Below are 22,921 nucleotides of genomic sequence, written 5' to 3' on the forward strand. Positions count from 1 at the left end.
GAAGCAAAGTTAACATTGTGGTGAGCTCAAGTGCGAGGACCATTAGACTAAGGACATGTTTGGTTGATAACCTTAACTTGCCACAGTATTTTTACTAAGTTGCGGTCAGCCACAAAAAATGTCGTGGAAAATTTGCTTGTCACAAGTTAGACAAACTTTGACAAAAATACGAGTGTATGACATGTGAGGCAGAATGTTCGGAAAATGAGGCAAATCACACTTGATGTCAAACAAACACTAGTTTAACCTAACTGTCACACTTGAAACAAATTTTGGAAGTGTGGCTCTGAACCAAACATGCCCTAGGCCATCGAGGACACGGACAACATATGAATAACATGGCTTAGTAACAGTACAAGTATAACACACTAGCAAGAATGGGCCTCAAGCAGTGCTCATTTGGATTGTAGGGAGTAGATTTTTCAGAGAAACTATGCAGTTTTATTTTCTGTGGAACAAAGCAACAATGGAGCAAAGACCTATAGGTCTTTTTTATTTTTCAGAGAAACTATGCATTAACTAGAAAAAAGACTCAACGTGGACAGGTCTTTTTTAGAGGAACTAAACGTGGACAGCTAGGCCGTATAGACTATAGACCGGGTGCAGTGAACCTGAGCCTCTCCGTCACTCAGGCCCGCGCCTCAACCCTGTAAAAGAAGCCCAAAGAGGACAAGGACGAGGGTTTTAGAGCCCATCGATGGCGACGGCGGCTGGCGGCGCGCGGCGAGCCCTCGCGGGGCTGCGCTCCGCTTCCCCATCTACTCTTTCCAGAGCGTTTCCCCGCACGGCTATGGCTCAGTCTCCGGAGCTGGCGGCCCCTGCTCTGCCGCGTGCCTCGCGCCGGCGCCTCGCGATCTCGAGGTACCTTGTGTTTTTCCTCCTCGCATCGGTTGTGTTTGTACAGTATGGTTTCCTCAGATTCGGTGCGGTCGTCGTGCGCAGGGTCCCGGTGGCGGCGCTAGGCGGCGTGCAGGGTCTGATGCCGTTGCACAGCGCGACGGCGTCGGCACTGCTCACCTCCATGCTCGGGCTTAAACCCGGTTCTTGGGGTTGGCTCTCCGAAGGTACTAACTTAAACTTGGTTGGTTGGATCTAAGTGCCATTAATGATGCTTGCAACCCCTGCAAAAAAAAAATGATGATGCTTGCAACTGCTACTGGACGCCCTAGCGAATCAGATCGGAATTTGATTTTTCCCTCACTTCAGTTTGGTTTGATGATTGGTCTATCTTTTAAACATAATTGTTCTTTTTTAGTTTTGATTATCTTTGTAGTATATCTGCATTAGCTCGAATTATTTAGATTGCTGTTCAAGGCCAGGCTAGAAAGTACAGTAGAAACTAATGTTACTTCATGTATGAACATAACCGTGCCTGAGGTAGAATGATTGTGGTAGGCGACTAGTAGTGGCTAGTGTGTGCAATGTCTTGAAGTTCAGATCAAACCCCCGGATGGACCAGCTTGGAGAATTTCGATAGAATTTGCATGTGTCCTTTTAGTTTCATGTAATGGCATTTACTACTTTAACATTGCTGCTGGCTTGCTTGCTTCATTTTGATGAACAGAGTGATCCAGAATGCATATCTCTATGTTAGTAAAAATAAGTGAGCAAATGTATTGTTTGTGTTGGGCACTGCTTCTTTGGTATCCTATCGACAACATTTGATTAAGAATGAACTGAAAGCATAGAATTGTAATGTTCTTTACTCGCTTATTTGCAAGCACATACTCCCTCCATTTCACAAAGGTTGGCGTATTTCGGTTCGTTAAGACAAGGCTTTGACCAATAATTGCTCTATTGATATGTAACTTTTATGATACGAAATCATGATCATTAACAAGAACTTTTAAAGATGAATCTATTGATATAAATTTCATGTATGACAAAACACATATTAATAGAGTTATCATTGCTCAAAGCCTTGTCTTAACGTAACAAAATACACCAACCTTTGTGAAATGGAGGGAGTAAATTTTTTGTTAATTTTCTGTCTGAGCATTTTGCGAACTGCTTTCTCCTTTTGGAGAAATATTATTAATGTATTTCTTTTTGGAGAACTACTATTGTTAAAAATCAAATTGCTGCTAAATTGTTGTGGACAAATACTGGTGTTGCTTATTTTGTTAGTTCATATGATCAGTTGTTGAATCTCTTCCTTACCAAATAGACATACTACACTGGTAATCAGGCCTTTCATATTTTCATGATACATGCTATTATATGGAGCATATTGAACTATGTCTGCTTATTATGATTTTTAATCTATGTGTACTATAGGCAATACCTTTCATTAAGCTCTGTCCCTTTCCACCCTACTTGGGTGGTCGGTCGGCCTTGGTGGCCTCTCCTATCTGATGGAATGCTGCCATTTCCTTTGTTATTATGTGATTATGCTCTTCTGACCCATTGTTTTTCTCATTTGCAACTTCAGGGTTTGCGACAACTCTATAATAAATATGGGATTTGGGTCACCGTCCAAGAGGCTTATCAGTTTAGCCTTTCCTGGCCAAGTCCAATAACGCTAGCTACATGCCCTGCGGAACCCTTGGATTTTTGCTGAAGGAATTTGCACTAAAGTTTCCACTCATTAAATCTTATGATGGCTCGTGTGCCAGTTATCTTTGTCAGTGACGATGTTCATGGAAATTTGCCGTACCCGTACCATGTGATGTCAGTTTCTGTTAATTTGATGACATATACAATTTGTCACCGTGAGTGTACTATTGAGTTATAGATACAAAATGATGACCACGCATCATTTCAACTGGTATAAACTGGGTTTCTGCAAAGTTTATACCCACCTTCAACCAGAAAATAATTTACTCCATCTCGTTTGGTACACAAAGCAAGTTTAACCTTCAACCAGAAAACAAGTCTCGTCTTAAATCAGTCAATGTGTGTCTTGCTAAGTTTTGACTAGCCAATAATTATACATGAAAGGAAGGAGTTTAATTATCTGTCCAACACTTCGTTAAGCTTTATACTGATTTTTTAAGAGAGGCCTTGTATACCGAATTGGAGATAGTAACTATACAAATCTCCAACCACAATTAGTGTTGTGTTGGTTGATTCAGAGTTTTGAATAGCAAAATTGTACTCCGTCCAACAAAGGATGTCTCAATTTTGACTAAATTTGAATGCATCTATACACAAAGTCATGTCTAGATACATTCAATTTTTGACAAACTTGAGACTTCTTTTGTTGGACGGAGGGAGTATGAAATTTTATTCGTATTTGATCTGCACGGAATAAAAGAAAAGGCATTCAGAAAATATATCATGTAGACCAGGTAGAAAATGTATACTAAAAGTTGGAATAAAATGCTTACAAGTCAGTGCATGTAAATTTGAAACCCACAGTTTATGCTGCAATATTCATTCTGCAAAAACTTCCTTTTTAAAGACAAAAAGGGTGCAACAAGGATCATTTGCTGCACCCAAAATATAACAGTCTACGAGTACAAACATCTTTTACAATTACCGTCCCCAAAACAACATGGAATAAACTGTTAGCAGCGGCTGTATGTACAACCGATATGCAGCCATCAGAGCCTTGGTTGGCAAAAATTCTCATGCAAAACCTACAACACGATCTTTGAACTGTTGGAAACAGAAGGCGCCTTTCATTCTTCATCGCTCGAGTCAAGTACCACGATTGAATGGGACGCAGACGTATGGCACTCGGAGTGATCATCGGAATGGGCCCCTGACCCTCGGTTTCCATCATCTGATGGAATGCTCTGAAATGCATCAAGCACGAGCGCTCGTATTCGCTCCCGCAGCCCCGAAGCTTCTTTAGGATCGAACCACTCGCGTCCAAACTAAAAACCAGGAAGAGCATCAACAATCAGGGACTCCGGTTTGTTATTCAAGAAAATTAATGGAAGGATGTGATTTATACCATGCGCATGCGAAGGTTCTGTCTTGTCAATCTATTGGGTGCCTCTTGAATAAATTTCTGGATGTAATAAAGCGTAAAGAGACCACAGTCATACTCATTTTGCTGGCGTGGCACCTGGCACATGGAAATGAAAGGTAGATTTAGAAAAATGAAACATAAAACACAGTTAAGGGTGAGTTACTGTAAAGCCACAAAAAGACTCATGAGGACCATTATTAGAGGTTCTTACCTCAACAATTTGCTTATCTATATTTTTTGAAAGGCTTCTCCATATTCTGGCAGAAAAGGGTATATCGTAAGAAGAATCCTTCTTTAGGTAGCTCCATTCTTTTTTGAGGCAGCTGTGACAACATACAATTTCAAATTCATGGACAATACTAAAGTAGGTTAACAATATTGAGTTTTTTTTCACTGGGACTAATTCCTCAACAGGAACAGTACATGGTGGAGCTAATACAGCAGGCTCCAGTCCTGAATAAGCCGTCTGGATTTAAATGGTTAGGATGGCAAGGAACATACCTCTCAATCACTTGAAAAACCTCTTCACTGGAATGTAGTCCTAGAGAGTCCAAGTGAAGAATTATTGGCCCTGATTCTGTCTCCTTTGCGGGCATGCATATAATGACCAAGCTCCAGTGCGACCTAATTTACAATAACACAAGGTAATCACCAATTCACCATCATATATATGATAACTAAATGCACCAGAATGCCAAAAATTTTAGGGAACACCAGAATGCCATTTAATAACCATCAAAGACACCCTTTTGTCAAATATTTACCAAACTTTCTATTTGCGTGAAGGAACAGATAAACACTTCCCAATTCATCTTGTATATTGCCCAGAGAATAAGAAACTTACTGTCCATGAATTGGCAAAATTATGTACGATTTCTTGAAAATATCTACAGTTCTCCACCATCTTCTAAACCTGCTAAACTGTGAGTCCTAAAACAAATGTCCAAGTCAGTCAGCGGTTCTCAAACACTAGCTTTGATGGTGAATAAGAGCTAATCCCAACAAGCAAAAGGTAGTAAATAAATGGCAATTTATTAAATAAGAAAGTAATGATGAAGTGGGCTATTTTTCAGAGAAAAATATATGCACCAACTTTCCTAAACATATCATGTCGAGAACTTCAAATCTACACATACTTGCAACTTAAGCATTGAACATCCAAAGGACTACCAAGGTGTTATATCATTTCCTGGAAGTCAAAGTAGGAATACCTTTAATTTTGCAATTTGGAAAACCATGTCCCAAAATTTTCAGTTTACATGCTTTGCATACATCAGCTCATTTTCCTTATGGTAGCAAAAAGGTAATAAAAGCTCAAACAAGCTGCCAACGATTAATAGAACAAAGGACAAAATAGTATGATTTTTTTAAACTTAAAATGCTATGATTTATGTGAATAGAATGACAAGAGTGCACTAAGTACACAATGATAAAACACAGTGCACCATACTAATTAACACAGTTGAACCATACCAAGTCATGACTGGGTCCTACTTTCCTCTGAATGGCTGTATGGGAACAATGGAGTTTATACATCAAGCCAACTCATGCACCAACTAAGCTTAACTCCGAACCATGGAATGACACAAACAAAAATCAAAGAGCATACCGTGCTAAATCGTGCTTCTTCAAATTTTCTATAGAAAAATGTAGTGAAGATGAACAAGTCGTCACGAGGTATGGAATTTTTTAAGTACCTGGAATGGCTATAGTCAGAATGGACAGGCAACGTGAATCCAAAAATACACAGAATACTATTGGATTTTGAAGCTTATTCAGATAAACCATGCAAACAAGAAAAGAAATACAGCATCCGATGTCCACAAGTCATGAATCAGTTAATTGGATACATCTTTAGTCCTTCATACACATCCAAAATGTCTTCCAAAGGTGCATGCATTAACTATTATGCCGGTAATGATTATTCCCTACGGTAGCTTAGCGACAAAGTGAACTCAAAGTAAACATAACATCTGGCAGTCCTGAAGTGCCATCTAAAGTCTGATACTACAGATAATTGACAGAAAACATTTTTAAAAAGGGGATAACTGTTGATATACCAATGAAAACATAGTAAATTACTACTCCCTCCGATCAATAATAGGTGTCTCAGGTCTAGTAGAACTTTGTACTAACTTTGTACAAAATCTGAGACACTTATTATGGATCAGAGGAAGTATTACCAAGAGACAAAATAAGGCCAATGTACCACTCTGACTCGGGTCAATGAGTTTGAACCTGATCAAGCGAGTATAATGCTCTTGAAAAAAAATGTGTTTTACTCAATTCAAAAGGCACACTTTCATGCGTTGAAAAACACTGAAATGTTCCATGATGTATATCAACAGATGAACAGTACCATGAAAATTTTAGGCCACAAATATATTACTGTTATTCTTGCGTTATGCATATAAAAAGTAAACTGTACAATGTTTTAGATCATACTTGTTTTTTACAGCATATGTATTTGATTTATTTACTTTTTTTGCCAAAAATTTGCAAGTCGGCAATTCATCCCACTACATCTAAGATTTTTTCCAAATTTTTTAAAAGAGTAAATGTGTTTTTTTTACCTCATTTCTGCATTTTCCACCTTGTGGGCAGTTTGGGTTTAAGAAAAATACGCTAGTAAGATGCACTGAATCGATGGCATTTAAATAGATGAGTTAACTTGGACTTTCTAACAGCTGCATTCAACTTAGTAACAGAAGAGGAAGATAATGTGACCAACAGAGAAGAGAATAAATTACTTACTGGATGTAATAATTTATAACAGGTGAATTTATATATTCTTCGGGTTCAAGACATTTTATCTCAGAATATCTCAGATCATCAATTTCCAGATCATCAATTTCCAGATCAGTTCTGCTGACAGAATACACATTAGTTTTGGAGGAGATGTGTCGCTAACAATAACTCTGTAACAACACTCAATTCTCACCTTGAAGGATGGTAGATCGGTATCTCATCCCTACACAAATCAGATTTGATTAATGGAACATCTATGATTTGTCATGATTTTAAAGTATATCGATAAAATGGTAAATGGCAGAAACATTATCATTCTTTTGTTATCGATTTACCTTTTATTATCCATCTCAACTTCAACTGATTTAGCAGATTCAGTTTCTTCGTCATCCAAGAAAACTATTTCCTGAAAACAATAAGACTTATTCAAACAATTGCAAATAAACCAATGAAATTAGTGATGATGAAGTATTATCAAATCCAAAGACCGTACATGTGTTGATGTCCGATATTTGGTGCATCTAATAAAATAAATTAAATATCATGGACAGAGAATGGCGTCGAACGAGACTCGAAACGGCAGGTTGGACCGAGATCTGACTGGGCCGCCAACAAACCAGGACCAGGGTTATTTGGGAGCTAGAGGCTGACATGTGGACCCCACACGTCGGATATGCTGTCAATCTCCTTTGAGTGCCGAGGTTTGGGTTTCTCGTAACCGATTAGCACTATGGTTGTGTTTGTGTGATAAGAATTTCAAGAGTTGTGGTTTTCTTGTATAAAGTCCCAATTACAGTGTTTCTTTGATATTTACTCAAGTTTTTTCCTACCAGGCCCAACCGGTCAGTCAGTTTCGCTGTCAAAAGTCCCCGATCGGACCATTTGGGTTTTGTGATTGCCCATGACCTGTGTTGTGTGGAAAAAATTCTAGAAGTTGTTGTTTTCTGAAATCAAAATCCAAAAGGCTGTGGTTCCATGATATTTACTCAAAAAAAAAGTTCCAGGATTTTTGTTCAACAGGTTCCTTGTTCAATACAAAAATCGAGATGGGTGAGATAACAAAGAAAACTTTTGCAATGGTAGTCAAAAGGTTACATCATAACAGGTTGAATGATAAATGGGCAATTTTAGTTCAGATAAAAGATTTCAGGTTCACGGAGAGCCAAAGGAAAGAAAAAAGAGTAAATTTCAGAAAACCACAGTTGTTGCCTCAGTCGTCCCACCGAGCCCCAGTTTTTCATAATTTGTCCGCAAAACCACACATTTTCGGTCAGATTGTCTCAACTAGCCAAAAACATAGGTTTAAACCCTTTTGACAGGATTTATGACTGGTGGACCCCACCTGTCAGGTGCCATATCGGACCCGACCGGACCCCCGACCCGACCTGGTAAGCCGTATTAACTCCCTTGAGTCCCCTTCTCCTCCCGGTAACCCGCATTTTCGGGTCCGTCGTGACACCTGACAGGTGGGGCCCACCTGTAAGGAACCCCATCAAACGGAGTTAAACCTATGTTTTGGCTAGTTGAGACATCTGACCGAAAATGTGTGGTTCTGCGGGCAAATTAGCAAAAAGTGGGGTTTGGTGAGATGACTGCCCCAAAAACTGTGATTCCTTGAAATTTACTCAAAAAAAATACCACAGAACATGTAAGGAAAAAGTGAAGTAGTTGTCCCTTGTCAGCATATTCACCTGTTCTTTTTTTTCAATACAATTGGATAATCTCTCAAATTCACTGGTATAATTCTGAGAACAGTCCAACCTGCAGATCAGAATCCTTTTGTCAGAGAAATGTAAATTGGCTTGAAAGATGGATCGATGTTACTTAAAATAACAATTAAGATGCATGCAGCTATGGTCATCGTACAAATAAAATAAGATAGGACGAGATTACATCCACTCCACGTGGCTACTCCATCAGGTTATCGAAATAGTTGGCCATGAGGGCACTGGAGGACAGTAGCAGTGTATGCAGATTATAAAAGCACCAGTTGATTACTTGGCTAACTTTTTCTGACCAACAGAGAATGTAAAAGTGATGGACTACACACAAAAAAATAGCATTGAAGATCAGTGCACTCGAGTTGGTGCCATGACAAGAACTGCATAACCTCGGAATTCCCTAATGATGACAACAGCCCTAGGAAGACATGAACAAAAAAGGCATCGTCGTCAAATCAAGGCATAAAGCAGGCTGCGATTCCAGAATTATTTCTATCGAGAATTTGGTATTGTTGTTAGACATAGCGAAGATACTTAATTCAGAAGGACAGCATTTGGAACAATTCCAGTGATTACTGCTAGAAGGAAATCAAAATAGTGTAGCTGACAGAGTCACAAGAGAACGGGAAAGAATTCGTAAATGAACGGAAACTGAAAACATGTAAGATCAAAATGATATAATAGTGTGTAAATGTTGTGCAGCAAGGACAAAGTGACAATCTTGGTTGTATAAGTGATAGTCGTGAAAGCGGAAGTGGAACCCTCCTGCCCCGACTCTGAAACAGACAAACTGCTAAAGAAGAGATAAGATACCTCATTTTGATTACTACCCAAAGTAAAGACCAAATCAAGTGGATCAACAAATAGGAGTGAATACCTCTTGGTCAAACTCCCAAAAGTGGCATCTTCCCATTTACGAGACATGCTCTTTGCATCATTAGAGTCATTTTTCTGTTGATTGTTGGTACAGGTATTCAAACATAACTTCCTGCCATCCATATTTAAACGTCCATTATCAGCAATCTTGCGACCAACTGTACGATTTTTTGGTTCACTATTCACTGCGTTCCTTGCTCTTTTCCAGTCTTGTTTTCCTGGGAGAAAATGTCCTAGTTCTAATCCGGCAACCTAATATAACAAAAAAAAAGTCACAACATTTGTAGAAAGAAATAATACTAGTCATAAAAGTATCATAACAAAATGTAACATAAAAAAATTAGGACTCTGGGACACTAAAGTGCACACCTGGCCTGATCTCTTTATGGGTGGAGCAGAATAATGGTATTTGCCAGCAACACTGCCCCCATTGAGCTCATCATCATTGTCTGCAAAAGAATGACAAAGGTACATTGATCACAGACAGAACATAAATGGCATCCTTCATACAGTTGAAGGCAAGAAAAACGGAAGGTGTTGAGCAGCCAGCATGAAAACACCTTCATTGAAAACCACCAAAATGAAGACCTAATAAATGAATAGTAATGTGACCAGCTAAAATATCCAAAAAAGGGATGTGCAGTTTACATCAACTAGCACAGTACCCGTGTGTTGCTACAGACTAAACAAATACACTACATGTTTAAAGAGAATATGATGTATTATCATTTATTGTCTCAAAACAAATAATCCATATCTGCTCCCATCTCAATGGTTTGTGCCAGTCTGAAGGTGATGGACCACCGCCACCAATTGAGATATTTATAGGATACTAGTGAAATGTCCGTGCGTTGCTACGGATAAACATATTAGACTGCTCGTGAATGAAAAAACTTTAATATATTAATGACACTCGCTAGTAACTTTATCTTAGGTTTGATGCAAATTATCATCGATAGAGGAGGCAAAGAGGTGACAGACCGCCGCCACCAATTGCCTCTTTTATAAGAGTAAAGATTATATTTATAATAGTAAAATGATAATTTCTCAAGCTCATGACATGTCACTGCGCAAAACAAGTAAGCCTAGCAGTTTATGTATTCACAGTGGTGCTCCCGTAGTTAGCATGTTGACCTTTCTGACACAACTATACTCTCACATGAAAAGGGTACATCCATATTATCCAGCACAGATTTTTCATGAGCTCCAAACAGAGTTAGCTAGTACTATTACTATATCTAAGATAGAGATCAGATGAAAACCACTATCCAGTCTAAGAACTTCCCTTTTCCTAGAAAAGTAGGGTGGACTACTTTTGTGCATGAAACTTTTTGAACCTAACATCCAAAGTATAAACCACTTTTACCGTATTTTCATGTTTTCAAACCTACACCCAATTTTCATATATTTCAGTGCAGAAACATTGAGCTGTTTTCCTAGCGGATCTGTTGTTTGCGTTGCAGCTGGCAGTGGGTGCTACACCAAATGTTTCTTCGACGAATGCGCGCCCCAACCTATATCCTCCTTTCATTATCTATGTGATAATAGAGTAGCCGAAGGTGCCGTGACACAGTGCAGCTGATAGCAGGAGTTACATTGCATGTAAAACAGTGAAGGAGATAAATCCGCAAAGAAATCCGACCCCTTAAAAATGGAAATGGAACCATCTGAAACAGCAAAAAGTTAAAAAAAAAGAGAGAGGAAAAAACAGCGGGAGCGAGAATGTCCCCCTGCTGTGTCCACATGGCGGCACAGAACATCGTGGGCGGGATACCATTTAGCTCACTCAGAAGTGAGAATCGAAATTTATCTGTGGTCACTGGGCACAAAGTACGAAAGATATTCCCATCAAGCTATATATGGCTAGGTCCTCTTAACAGAATTTAGCATCTGAGGGTAAGAATAATCACCAAATTTGATGATATTTTGGTGTAGTTCATGCAGAGGCCCCACTGGGACAGTATAAGTTGGGAAGCAGAGACAGAATGGTCAGTTTTCTTGTTACCTGGGCTTACTTCCTTATTTCTATGTACTGGTGATAATCAGATAAGTTTCCTTGGTCATCACAAAAACAACGTTTCTTGGAGAAATAGTTTCCTAGAGCTAACACCATGACACCCCTATACAAGGGACAGCATGTATTCATTATCAATCGAACAAGAATGATGAATTAGTCTATCTTCTAAAAATTATCCAGTCCCAGTCCATAGTTTAAAAAATTAAAAACCCCTGCAAATGACATCATAGCCTTCAGCCATGCAATTATCCCGATGGGTACAAGGAAACAAAATAGCATGTGCATCCGACATTACTAACGACAAGCAATTGCACACAAACAGAAAAATTAGTGCATAAAACTTACTGAAGGCGTAGGGATCATCCCTACTGGATGGCTTCACCGCCTGTCTTCGACCTGTGTTGACCTACATTAATTAAAGAAAACCAAAATCATTAATTCGGTCACTGGGCATAGAAGAAATATATGCTGACAAATAGGAATATGTTAGGATGACCTGATGAAACCACTGCAGAACATAGAAAAGGTAGATTGTTCGGAAAGATTGTTTAATTTGGTTGTTAGTTGTCCTAATTGTGAAGACAAAATATCTACTTTACCTGTTCACAACAGAAATTCAAGATAAGATTAAACATCATGCAAAGAAAAAAAAACTTTTCTAAACTGGAATCAAAGGGAAGAGCATAAATCTGCAGTTAATCAAGAGATTAAGGTTAGTTTTGATAGTGGCACTTCATGTAGTAAACCACAAACCTAGATTTGACAACTTGCATCAAATTTCCAACCCTAATGCCATTCATGAGCACTAATGGGTTAAATAGCTTTCCTTTTTTAAGATAACTTGGGTTCTACGTCTTGCGATGCACACAACCAAATTTTACTCAAGCGACACACATGACACTGAGGCTGAAATTGGCTTTACTAAATGGTAACAGAAACACACCACCAGGAGCGACTACATTTTTTTTTATAAGGAGGACGTACCCAGGCCAACTACATGCTACTCTTACAACCATCACAACCACCTAAACAAACAGATAAAGAACAGTTCTCCATTCTACATCTACATGCGCCATGTAAGGCTATAAATTTAGAAATCCATTGCTGAAACCAAAATAAATTGCCTGTAAAAACAGATGGAACTTGGATCAGCAACTGAATACACCATTCCGTTGCAGCCGAATATAACCATCTATGAAGATGGTGTGAGACGATGCTTAGCAATCATTGCAGCCGAATATAATAACATTTTGCAGTCACTATCTACTAGTGCAATTTAAATATCTGAAAGGAATTTTAAAAACTTTTTTCACCCAGAACCTCGCCCTAAACCCCAAAGGAAAATCCAGAAAACCCTAATAAATTCGTCTAAAAAATCCCTGATTAAAGCCAACTCCTTGACTTCTCAAACTTCCCAGTCCAACTACTAATAATCCTTGTATGCACGAATCGTGGGTGGGAGAAACCATGCAGAGTCGTACGCAGTTCCCAGAACATCCCCCTGAGACGATTTTGCAAATTCCACATTTCGCTCACCTTCATCGGCCCGGCTGCGCGGCGGCGATCAAGCTCCTTCTCCATCTGGCAGACGAACTTCCGAAGCTTCTCGCCGCCATCGACTATACTGAACTTGGAACTGCGCATGCGACGGATCTTTTCCTCCAGGCCTTCATCAGTAAATCCCTTGAACTTCTCCGCTCCCCCATCACCGCCGCCGGAAGCGTCATTATCGTCCGTCTGCATCACCGTAGGGGGCCGCGGCGTCACGCGCGAGGAGGAGGAGGAAACGATGAGTTCCACCGGCGGCGGCGGAGAGCCACGGGAAACAGCGGGTTGCCAGCCGATGGGCACAGGACCCTCCGACATGATTATTGTCTCCGCCCAGCGGCGGATGGCGGAGGCTTCCGGCGATCCAACGGAAGGGGAGAGGGTTTTTCGACCAGGCGTCCAGTGCCGGGGGCGGGGCCGAAAACGAGGAGACGGAACGAATCAGAAACTGAGATTTGGAGAGGGGCTACGAATTCTTTAGCCACCGCGTAATGAGCCTGCCTGGCGCCTGCACAATTTGCAGTCTGTCCAATCAATGCCGTGATTAACATTTGCCTTTTCTCCGATACACTCTACAGCCCCTTGGCAACTGTTCGCCCATGCTTGCCAAGAAGTCGCTTAACTTCTAAAGTTTCAAAATAAAAAAATTCGGTTAACTTATTTTGTTTCACTATTGGGCTTCCAACTGGTATGCTCTTCCTGGATGCTTTTTTTGACAGCTCTTTTCCCGGACTGCTTTTTTTGTTTTGTGTTTTGAATAAATCCATAGTAGTTTTGTTTTGTGTATTGGGTAGATGCATATCGTTTTATTTCGTGTTCTATGCAAATGCATATACTTTTGTTGGATATGCAACTCTCAGCCTATGGTTTATGGTTACCTGGGTAGTGAATGTTCCATTAGGTATAGCAAGGTAGTAGTACTACCGTACTACGGAGTAGTACAGAGTACATAGATCAGTAATAAAAAAAAATCAATACCGACCAAAGTGGTAGAAAGCACCTGGATACAAAGATACTTACTTTTTTTCACAAAGGTTGGCGTATTTTGTTTCGTTAAGACAAAGTTTTGATTAAGAATTACTCTATTAATATGTAAGTTATATGATACGAAACCTTGATCATTAGCAAGAACTTTTAAAGAAAAATCCATTGATACAAATTTCATGTATGAAAAAACACATATCAATAGAGTTTTCATTAGTCAAAGTTTTGTCTTAACAAAACAAAATACGCCAATCTTTATGAAATGGAGAGAGTATGACCAACGTAAATCATGGATGTGGATGAAACACGGTGCGTCCCTTCGTCCTTTTATATACAATAGATCAATCATAAGTCATTTTTTGTATACCATCAAAATTAAGTCAATGCGTTTTTATTTGAAAAAAGTTTTCGATGCATAATTTTATACCACGCGCGTAATTCACATAGCATCATGGATGTATCTGATGGTCAAAACAACGCTCACACAGGGAGGGTGGTAACTATAGTCCAAGCCAGAGTTCGATTGAAAAAAGAGGGAGAGAGAGAGAGAGAGAGAGAGAGAGAGAGACGACGACGACGACGACGAAGACGACGACGTGATAATACACTTACTTCGGTCTTCACTAGGTTTTAGTGGAAATGTTTCTTGATCAGCTGATTGGCAAGGGGAGACACTGACTAAGAAGACACAAGGTTATCTTAACTTTTCACATCGAACTTTTACATATGTAGCACATAGTTAATGAAGAGATGGGAGATAAAAATGTCCCTTATGCTATTTACTGGTTCTTTACAAAATCCAACATAAAGATCATTAAGTATGAATTTTGCCGTACAATTCATATAATCTTAATGAAAACGTGTCTGCTATATTTAATATATTACCCCCTTGTTAGTTGTAAGTTTTACATTTAGCTTTTTCAAACAAAATAATAAGATAGAGGGTTAGTTTGCCCTCAATAACTGCACATCAACGCATAAATTTCTCGTCGTGATTTGTGTCCAGACAATACCATGGTAATGGGATATTGGGTAGCCTACACTTAATTCAAGGGCGGAGTCATACCTAGGGCAACTAGGACGACAACGTATGCGTGGACCAATTAATACATGTACCCAGCGGTAGTGATTTGCCCCCCAAAAAAAGTAGACTAATTAAGAAAGGATTAGCCCTTGGTTCCCATACTTGAGCAGTTGAGCCTTATTTAGCCCTAGTCTTTGGACAATCTTGGATCCACCAATGGCTTAAATGATAAGTTTAGTTAGAGACTAGATAAGTGACGCACACTGCTGCATAGTTACTTATATTATTTTTACTTTTGGTGTAAGAAATGTTCTTTCATGTAAGGAATATGTTTTTTTCCTTATTAGGCCTTAATTGAATCCGATGATAATTGTATGTACGTGAGAAATGTGCTAATTGTATATGCCTAAGAAATGAGCTAACCATATTAGATTTTTGGGGTGTGAGGCTATTTCTGTAATCGGTATATTAGATTAAAGTTGGTGTGGGAGGGTTTGATTTCGGGGTGTATGGGAAGGACGTATCATCGCCACCGACTGAAATCGGCATATTAGATTAAATTTTGTGGTGTATGGAAAGGCCTACCTACCATCGCCACCAATCTTAAATTAATTTTTGGGAGTGGTAAGGAAAGATAAAGGCTAGAGTGATGATGGTAAATACATTGGGTTACATCTAAGCCTAGTGTGACGAACAAAAATGAGAGGCTAATTGTATAACTAAAAATGAAAAGAGAGAGTAATTAGTGCGGTCTACCTATGACCCCTTAGGATGGTGTACATCCAAGTGATATGACAAATTTAGGTATGAGCTAATGTCAACCTTGGTCTTATTGACTTACACGAAGTAAGAAAACTGCAAGCAAATGTTGGAGAGGTGAACACGGGTACGACTAGGAGTGACTATAAGACAATGGCACTCTAATGAGTCATAGTGCAAGGTAGTTGGCTATGTAGGAGAAGGAGAAGACAATGATGTATGAATGAGATGACATGCTAGGGGTCGTACATGGAAAAAAGTTTGGTCAATTAGCATAAGTATCAAGGATGTGTTGAAACCTAGCTAAAATGACCATAATTCGTTGTTTTTGTTGGCCTATCTTGATTTTAAACAAGGAAAACTCTTTATCACGGCAGTCTGATAAATTAGTTCTCTCCGCCGAATCCAAAACCATCTAGTGATAAACTATTGCATTTCCACTTCTTTCTTTATTATACATGGAGGGTCGAGCATCTTGAGTCGGTACACTCAAATTAAGGATTTTTGTCGTGTGAGAGATGTGAATTCTATCAAGATTTGGGAAGATCCCTAACTCCCTACAAATACTACAAAAAACCAACGACCCCAAGGTGGGTCTGCGAACTCCACATGGTGTCAGATCTGTCGAATCTATATACTGGTGGATGGAATCATGATCTGATTAGGAAACATTTTTGGAACGAGCATGTTGAGATGACTGCAAAGATCATTGTGCATCTGGTGTTCGGTGTTTCTATCGCCTGACATCCCGACGAGAAAGGCTTGTTTTCTGTGGCTAACGAGAGGAGAGGAAAATAGGGGCGGGGATGGCCCATCTAGTGTGCAAAGGGGACAAATCAACTCGACCAAGCTATGGAAACTCACAGTGCCGAACAAGATCAAGAAATTTCTTTGAAGACTTTCTCACTGGTGGTTAGGAGAAATCTCCAGCAAAGGGGGGGGGGGGTGTGAATGCTGAGTGTCGTTGCACGGTGCTCCGACACCGGGGGCGTGCGGCCACGGCCCCCTTTTAGGTTCGGTAGGGGCGTCTGGGCAGAGCCCTGGCGATCCGGCGAGATGGGGTGCTAGTGGTGCGCGCTAACCCAAGAACAAACACACGCACGTTTTTTACCCAGGTTCAAGCCACCCGGAGGTGTAAAACCCTACGTCCTGCTTGTCTGAGCTGGTATTAGTTTGGAACTGAGTGTTTACAAATTGCCGGGCAAGTTCCCGGGCTTCCTCTCAGTGTCTAGGTACTCCTTACCATGCTCTGCCAATGCTGGAAACTATGAGCCGGTCGAACCCAGCCCCAATGTCTGCTGGCGCCAACTAATCTTCTGCCTAGCCCTTGAAAACGTCCCCCCCCCCCGGACCGTTGGCATGGGTCCTCCTTTCATATTCAAGGGGATGCCACAGGTGCCACGGTGCATGGGCTACAATTGTCCAGCGGGGAGGCACACAATTCCCCCCGGAGAGCTGGTGGCGTGCATGGGTGCCATCTCCGCTGCTAGGGGTCTAAAACCCTAGGGTAGGATTGGACAACCACTGTTCCTTTGATCGGACGGGTAACTACCCGTCGATCGGTTCATTTATTGAGCCGTGCGCCTTACTCCTTGCCTTGGTGGGACCGCGCGTCCCACGCCCGCCACGCCCCAGAGGCGGGGGCACGCGCCCGGGAACCCCCAGTCCCAGCAAGTCGACCCCGCAATTTCGTTTAGTTCCTAGCGAGTTCAGCGTTCATGTTCAGACACTTAGCGAGTTCGTGACGCTCGGCGGTAAAGTGCAGCTAGGGCACTGCCTTGGTAGGAGCCCACCTTGGGTACCTGTTCAAGGGAAACGGTTTCTGAGGGGTGCGGCAGGAGCGCGGGGGTAGGATCGCCGCCAGCGGCAACCGCCGCCGACGATGCCACCACCACGCTCACGCGGCAACCCTCGCCTTCAGGGACGAACCCTGGCTTAGGAGGACTCCACCCCGGGAGCAGCCGCAAGACGGCTTCAACGTCCTCGTCGCCAGCTGCGCCCCACCACGAACGGCGGGCACGGGTGGCGAGGAAGTTATAGCCTCCCGGCGACAGCCCCCGCAACCGGGGAGACCTGGGTTTTTTCTGGGGAGCTCGTCCCAAGGGTTGTGACAGCCCTTGTTGCCCAGGAGCAAAACTGCTCGAGGCCCGTGGCGGGGACGCGGTGATGGGCCGAAACGGGCGGCGGGCGCCGGCACCGGCGCCATCACAGCGTCCTCGCGACGACCCGCGCCCGAAAAAAGGCTCTCTCTAGGGGAATGCGGCCGGGTCTCTATGATAGTGCACCCGTCGGCACAAGGCACGGATGGCAAGCACTACAATAGTCTCCGCAGCAACCCCTGCTCCTTGCGGAGGTGTCTTATGGAGGGGCGCGGTAGGGGCATTGTAGCAATGCACCCCGTCAGCACCGGGCGCTGATGGGATGCACCACCACAGTGCCTCCCTAGCGACCCTCGCCCAGGAGCCACCCATTTGAGGGGCGGGCTCGATGGGGTGATGCGGCAGGGGCGCGATGGCAGCGCACCCATCGGCGCTAAGCGCGATGGGATGCACCCCTATCGCGCCTCCATGGCACCACCCGCCTTAACAGCCCCGGACCCGACTTCGCTCTGAGCCGTTCCATGGTTGGGGCGCGCCTTTTATAGGCGCGGGAGGGGGGTTTGCCACCGCGCGCGACGACCCCGCGCAGCACCCGTGGGACCCCTTCCTTGAAACGCGATACAATCTCCGTTGTCATGCACACCAGGCAACTGTGGCACACGTGGCGGCGCCCTCCCGAGTCAGAAGCCTCGGAGTGCGGTGAGCCACTTGTGCTGCGATCATCCCGCACCACAAGGCACCGGTGGATGGTGTGACCCACGGGCACCACAGTGCACAAGATTCCATCCTTTCCTGCAGGTTAGATTCTTACCAGGCCCGAGGTGCTGCAAAAAATTTCGAAATTTACGAAAATACACGAAGCAACACAAAGAAACTCCTCCTGCCTCCCAGCCCCCGGGCGCAAAGGGGTCGATGCCAAACTTGGATGTGAGCATTTCCTTTCCTATGCGCAATGACTGCGCGGTGCACGTTGCGGGGAGCCCGGCAACGGCACATCTAGTGATGCGCATTGCGGGGGACCCGGCAACTGCATGTCCCGTGATGCGCGTTGCGGGAAGTCCGGCAACTGCATGTCCCGTGCCGGAACTATCCGGCAACGGGTTTATCTTTTCGAGGCCTCCAACAGCCCCCTGCTCACAACCAAGTATGGAAAGACACATTTGTGCACTTACAGCAGGAGACAAAAGAGGGAGGAAGATGCGAATAAACAAGGCAAATTCAAAGCTCAGGGGCGAGACACTTATCTTTATTCACAATAACTAGTGGTTTACACACGGGGGCTGCCCGGCTACACTAGTTCGAGAGGTATGCATCGGCGGCATCACCTGAGGGTCGGGCTCCGTCGCTTCACGATAGAACTTGCGCAAGTGCTCAATATTCCAACTATTGGGCACCGGCAAGCCGTCTTCGGTTTCCAGGCGGACAGCCCCCGGCCTGGTCACCTGCACTACCTGGAATGGGCCCTCCCATTTCGGAGTCAACTTGTTCTCGGCCTTCGTTCCTTGTATCCGGCGCAGGACAAGGTCTCCGTTCTCGAGCCCCCAGGGACGGACTCGCCTGTCGTGATAACGATGGAATCCCTGCTGGTAGCGCGCGGCTCGCACAGCAGCCCGGCATCGAAGCTCTTCGATGAAGTTTAGATCGTCGACCCTTTGCTCGTGTTGGCTGGTGTCGCCGTACGCACGTACTCGGGGAGATCCGTGCTTGAGCTCGAGGGGCAGCACCGCTTCTGTCCCGTAAACAAGGGCGAAAGGAGTTCGCCCGTTACCCGACTAGCTGTGGTCCGGATGGACCACAGCACGGGGTGGAGTTCTTCGACCCAGTGTGTTCCCGTGGCCTTTGAGCTTGTCAAAGGTTCTCGTCTTGAGCCCCCGCAGCACCTCTGCGTTGGCTCGCTCCGCCTGTCCGTTACTCCTCGGGTGAGCAACGGACGCGAAGCGCAGCTTAGTGCCCATGTCCTCGCAATAGGCTTGAAACACCGCGCTCGTGAATTGCGTGCCGTTGTCGGTGATGATGCTGTGAGGCACACCAAACCGGCACACAATGCCTCTGAAGAACTTGATGGCCGCCTAGGCGGTCACCTTCCGCACTGGTTCCACCTCCACCCACCTGGAGAACTTGTCGATGGCCACGAACAAATATTCGTAACCGCCGACCGCCCTCGGTAGCCTGCCAACGATGTCGAGCCCCTAGACCGCGAACGGCCATGAGGACGGAATGACATGCAGGGCCTGCGCCGGTTGGTTGCTCTTCTTTGAGTGGAACTGGCACGCCTCGCACGTCTTCACAAGTCACTGCGCATCGGCCAGGGCCGTCGGCCAGTAAAAACCGTGCCGGAACGCCTTACCAGCTAGAGCCCGGAAGGCCACATGATGTGAACATGTGCCTCGATGTATGTCTTCCAACAGTGCGCACCCTTGTTCCTGCGGCACGCAGATGAGTTTGACACCGTTCGCACGCCTGCGGTAGAGGTTACCATCTACCACAGTGTACATCTTGGCTTGCCGCGCCACACGCTCCGCGGCGACGTCATCTTCCGGGAGAGCCTTCCCTTTCAAGTAGTGGGCGATTTCTTCCGCCCAGGGGGGAATCTCCCTGCCAACGCACGCCGCCATATCAGCGGCATGGACCCCTGCTGCCGCAGAGGTTCTTTCGGTTTCCGGAGGGGCGTCCCCGGCAGCCGGCTGGGGGGCGACTGAAGGAGCCGCTTGCTTCTGACAGAACACCCCCGCCGGAGGTTTCCGGCGCTCTGCTGCCATTTTGGCCAGCTCGTCAGCAGCGAAGTTATCCTTCCGCTTGACGTGCTCGAAGCGCAAGCCTTTGAACTTTCGCTCTAGCTTGCGGACCTCCTCCACGTACGGCGCCATTTGAGGGCAGTCGTAGTCCTTGTTCACCTGGTTGATCACGAGCTGCGAATCGCCGCGAACAACTAGGCGCTTAATGTCGAGGGCGACCGCCACCCGCAACACGGCAAGCAGGCCCTCGTACTCCGCCATGTTGTTGGTGGAGTTAGCGAAGTCGAGTTGGACAGCGAACCTCAGTTGGTCCCCTATCGGTGACTCGATGATGGCCGCAGCGCCTGCTCCTTGGAGACTGAACGCACCGTCAAAGTAGAGGACCCAGTTGTCCTCGTCTAGCTTGCCGGGCAAGCTAGTCTCCGGTTCACTTTCTTCTACGCCCATGGACGTCCATTCCGCGACGAAGTCTGCCAGGGCCGTGCTCTTAATACTTTTGGAGTTGGCGAAGTGGAGGTTGAACTCCGACAACTCCATCCTCCATTCAGCCACCCTCCCGGTGGCTTCACGGTTGGTGAGGGCTCGCTCAAGGCAGAACCCGGACACCACCGTGACACGGTGCGCCTGGAAGTAGTGGCGCAGCTTGCGGGACGCAAGGAGAATCCGAGAAGGAGCTTCTATACTTGCGGGTACCTTGTCCGCGCGTCGCGCAACACCGTACTAACGAAGTACACCGGGTGCTGCATCAACTGCTTCCGCGGTGCCGAGGTTGCCGACTCGGGGGCGGTCCCCTGGTCTGAGGCGGTTGTCGGGGCCCGCTTAGCCCCTTGCCCCGCAGCCCCAGTCCCCGGGACGTCTTCCTCCCTCTCGGCAACCAGCACCGAGCTGACCACCTGGTCAGTCGCCGCTAGGTAGAGTAGCAGCGGCTCGCCCAGCTTGGGGGCGACGAGGATGGGCGGCGACCTCAGGTACCGCTTGAGTTCCTGGAACGCCGCCTCGGTCTCGGGAGTCCAGTCGACTGGACCCTTCTTCTTCATTACCCTGAAAAAAGGCAGGGCACGCTCGCCCAGCCTGGAGATGAAACGCCCCAGCGCGGCAACACAGCCGTTGAGGCGCTGGACATCTTTCACCTTGCGGAAGGCCTCCATCTTCTCGATGGCTTCTATCTTGGTCGGGTTGGCCTGTATCCCCCTGTGTGAAACCAAGAAACCCAGAAGCTGTCCGGAGTTGACACCGAAGGTGCACTTATCGGGGTTCAGCTTGAGCTTGATCCTGCGGAGGTTGTCGAACGTCTCCCGTAGGTCATCAACCAGCGAGTCCCCACGCTTCGATTTGATGACGATGTCGTCCATGTAGGCCTCCGTGTTGCGGCCTAGCTGGGGCCCCAAACATTCGCGCAGGGCGCGCTGGAATGTGGAGCCCGCGTTCTTCAACCCGAAGGGCATGCATGTATAGCAATAATAGCCAATCAGGCATGCATCTATAGCATCCAGAAAACTCAGCAAGTCACAACCAGCGGTAGAATCAACCATTTGATCGATACGGGGTACAGGGAAGGGATCCTTGGGGCATGCGTGATTAAGATCAGTAAAATCTACACACATGCGAAGCTTATTCCCTACTTTAGGCACTACTACAGGGTTAGCCAGTCAAGTGGGGTACAGAACTTCCCTGATTGCCCCGGCAGCCTTAAGCTTGTCCACCTCTTGCTTGATGAAATCTTTCCGCTCTTGTGCTTGCCGCCGAATCTTCTGCTTGACGGGGTGTGCATCCGGGCGCACCGCGAGCCGATGCTCAATCACCTCCCTGGGGACTCCGGGAAGATCCGACGGTTCCCAAGCGAACACGTCGGCATTATCCCGGAGGAAGGTGATGAGGGCGCTTTCCTATTCGGCGGTAAGGTTCGCACCGACGGTAACGGTGCTCCCCTTGCCGCCGGCTTGGAGGGGCGGTTTCTTCACCTTGGCGGCCTCCTCCCGGAGCCCCTGCCCCTTGCCGGGGCGCGACCGTGAGCCTGCGCCTCCCCCGGCGAGCTCTTGCAGGGTAGCACGGACCTTCTTCGTTGCCGGGGCATCGCCCGGCGAGCTGTCATCCCCGACGGTATCCTCGTCGCCGGCTTCAGCTGCAGCAGCGGCCCGGACGACCTCGCCAACGCACCAAGCCGTGTCCTTGAGGTCACACCGGATGAAGAAGACTCCATAGGCGGACGGCATCTTCATGACACCATAGGCGCAATGCGTGGCCGCCATAAACCTGATCAGCGCTGGCCGACCAAGGATCCCGTTGTAGGGCAACGGGGTATGCGCCACGTCGAACACTATGTGCTCGGTCCTGAACGCTTCTCGGGACCCGAAGGTGACCAGCAGCGTGATGCGTCCCAGCGGGCGCACGATCCCGGGGTTCACCCCCCGGAACGGGTCGGTAGGCTTCAGCTGCTCCACCGGCAGCTGGAGCTTTTCCACCAGCCTGGCGGACAGGAGGTTAAGCCCCG

The 22,921-nt window shown here is 45.4% G+C and overlaps 2 protein-coding genes across 2 annotated transcripts; one reads left to right on the forward strand and one right to left on the reverse strand.

The window, feature by feature from the left end:
* The first annotated feature begins 608 nt into the window (after positions 1 to 608).
* Positions 609 to 2,794, forward strand: LOC100843150 (protein NUCLEAR FUSION DEFECTIVE 6, chloroplastic/mitochondrial). Its single transcript, XM_010233978.3, has 3 exons — positions 609 to 861; positions 943 to 1,064; positions 2,432 to 2,794. Exons 1-3 carry the CDS (start codon positions 698 to 700, stop codon positions 2,449 to 2,451), a joined length of 306 nt encoding a protein of 101 aa, XP_010232280.1. The 5' UTR covers positions 609 to 697; the 3' UTR covers positions 2,452 to 2,794.
* A 545-nt stretch (positions 2,795 to 3,339) lies between these two features.
* LOC100843454 (ubiquitin-like-specific protease 1D) lies at positions 3,340 to 13,254 on the reverse strand. The gene is made up of 14 exons (XM_010235209.3): positions 12,818 to 13,254; positions 11,627 to 11,687; positions 9,634 to 9,713; positions 9,266 to 9,516; positions 8,359 to 8,428; positions 7,003 to 7,073; positions 6,861 to 6,890; positions 6,674 to 6,784; positions 5,529 to 5,616; positions 4,764 to 4,849; positions 4,421 to 4,543; positions 4,131 to 4,242; positions 3,902 to 4,015; positions 3,340 to 3,821 (listed from the first exon to the last, which is right to left on the reverse strand). The coding sequence occupies exons 1-14, from the start codon at positions 13,145 to 13,147 to the stop codon at positions 3,624 to 3,626; spliced, it is 1,725 nt and encodes a 574-aa protein (XP_010233511.3). The 5' UTR covers positions 13,148 to 13,254; the 3' UTR covers positions 3,340 to 3,623.
* Between the last annotated feature and the right edge of the window lie 9,667 nt (positions 13,255 to 22,921).

This window comes from Brachypodium distachyon, chromosome 2 (genome assembly GCF_000005505.3).
Source record: "Brachypodium distachyon strain Bd21 chromosome 2, Brachypodium_distachyon_v3.0, whole genome shotgun sequence".
In the NCBI taxonomy this organism is placed as follows: domain Eukaryota; kingdom Viridiplantae; phylum Streptophyta; class Magnoliopsida; order Poales; family Poaceae; genus Brachypodium; species Brachypodium distachyon.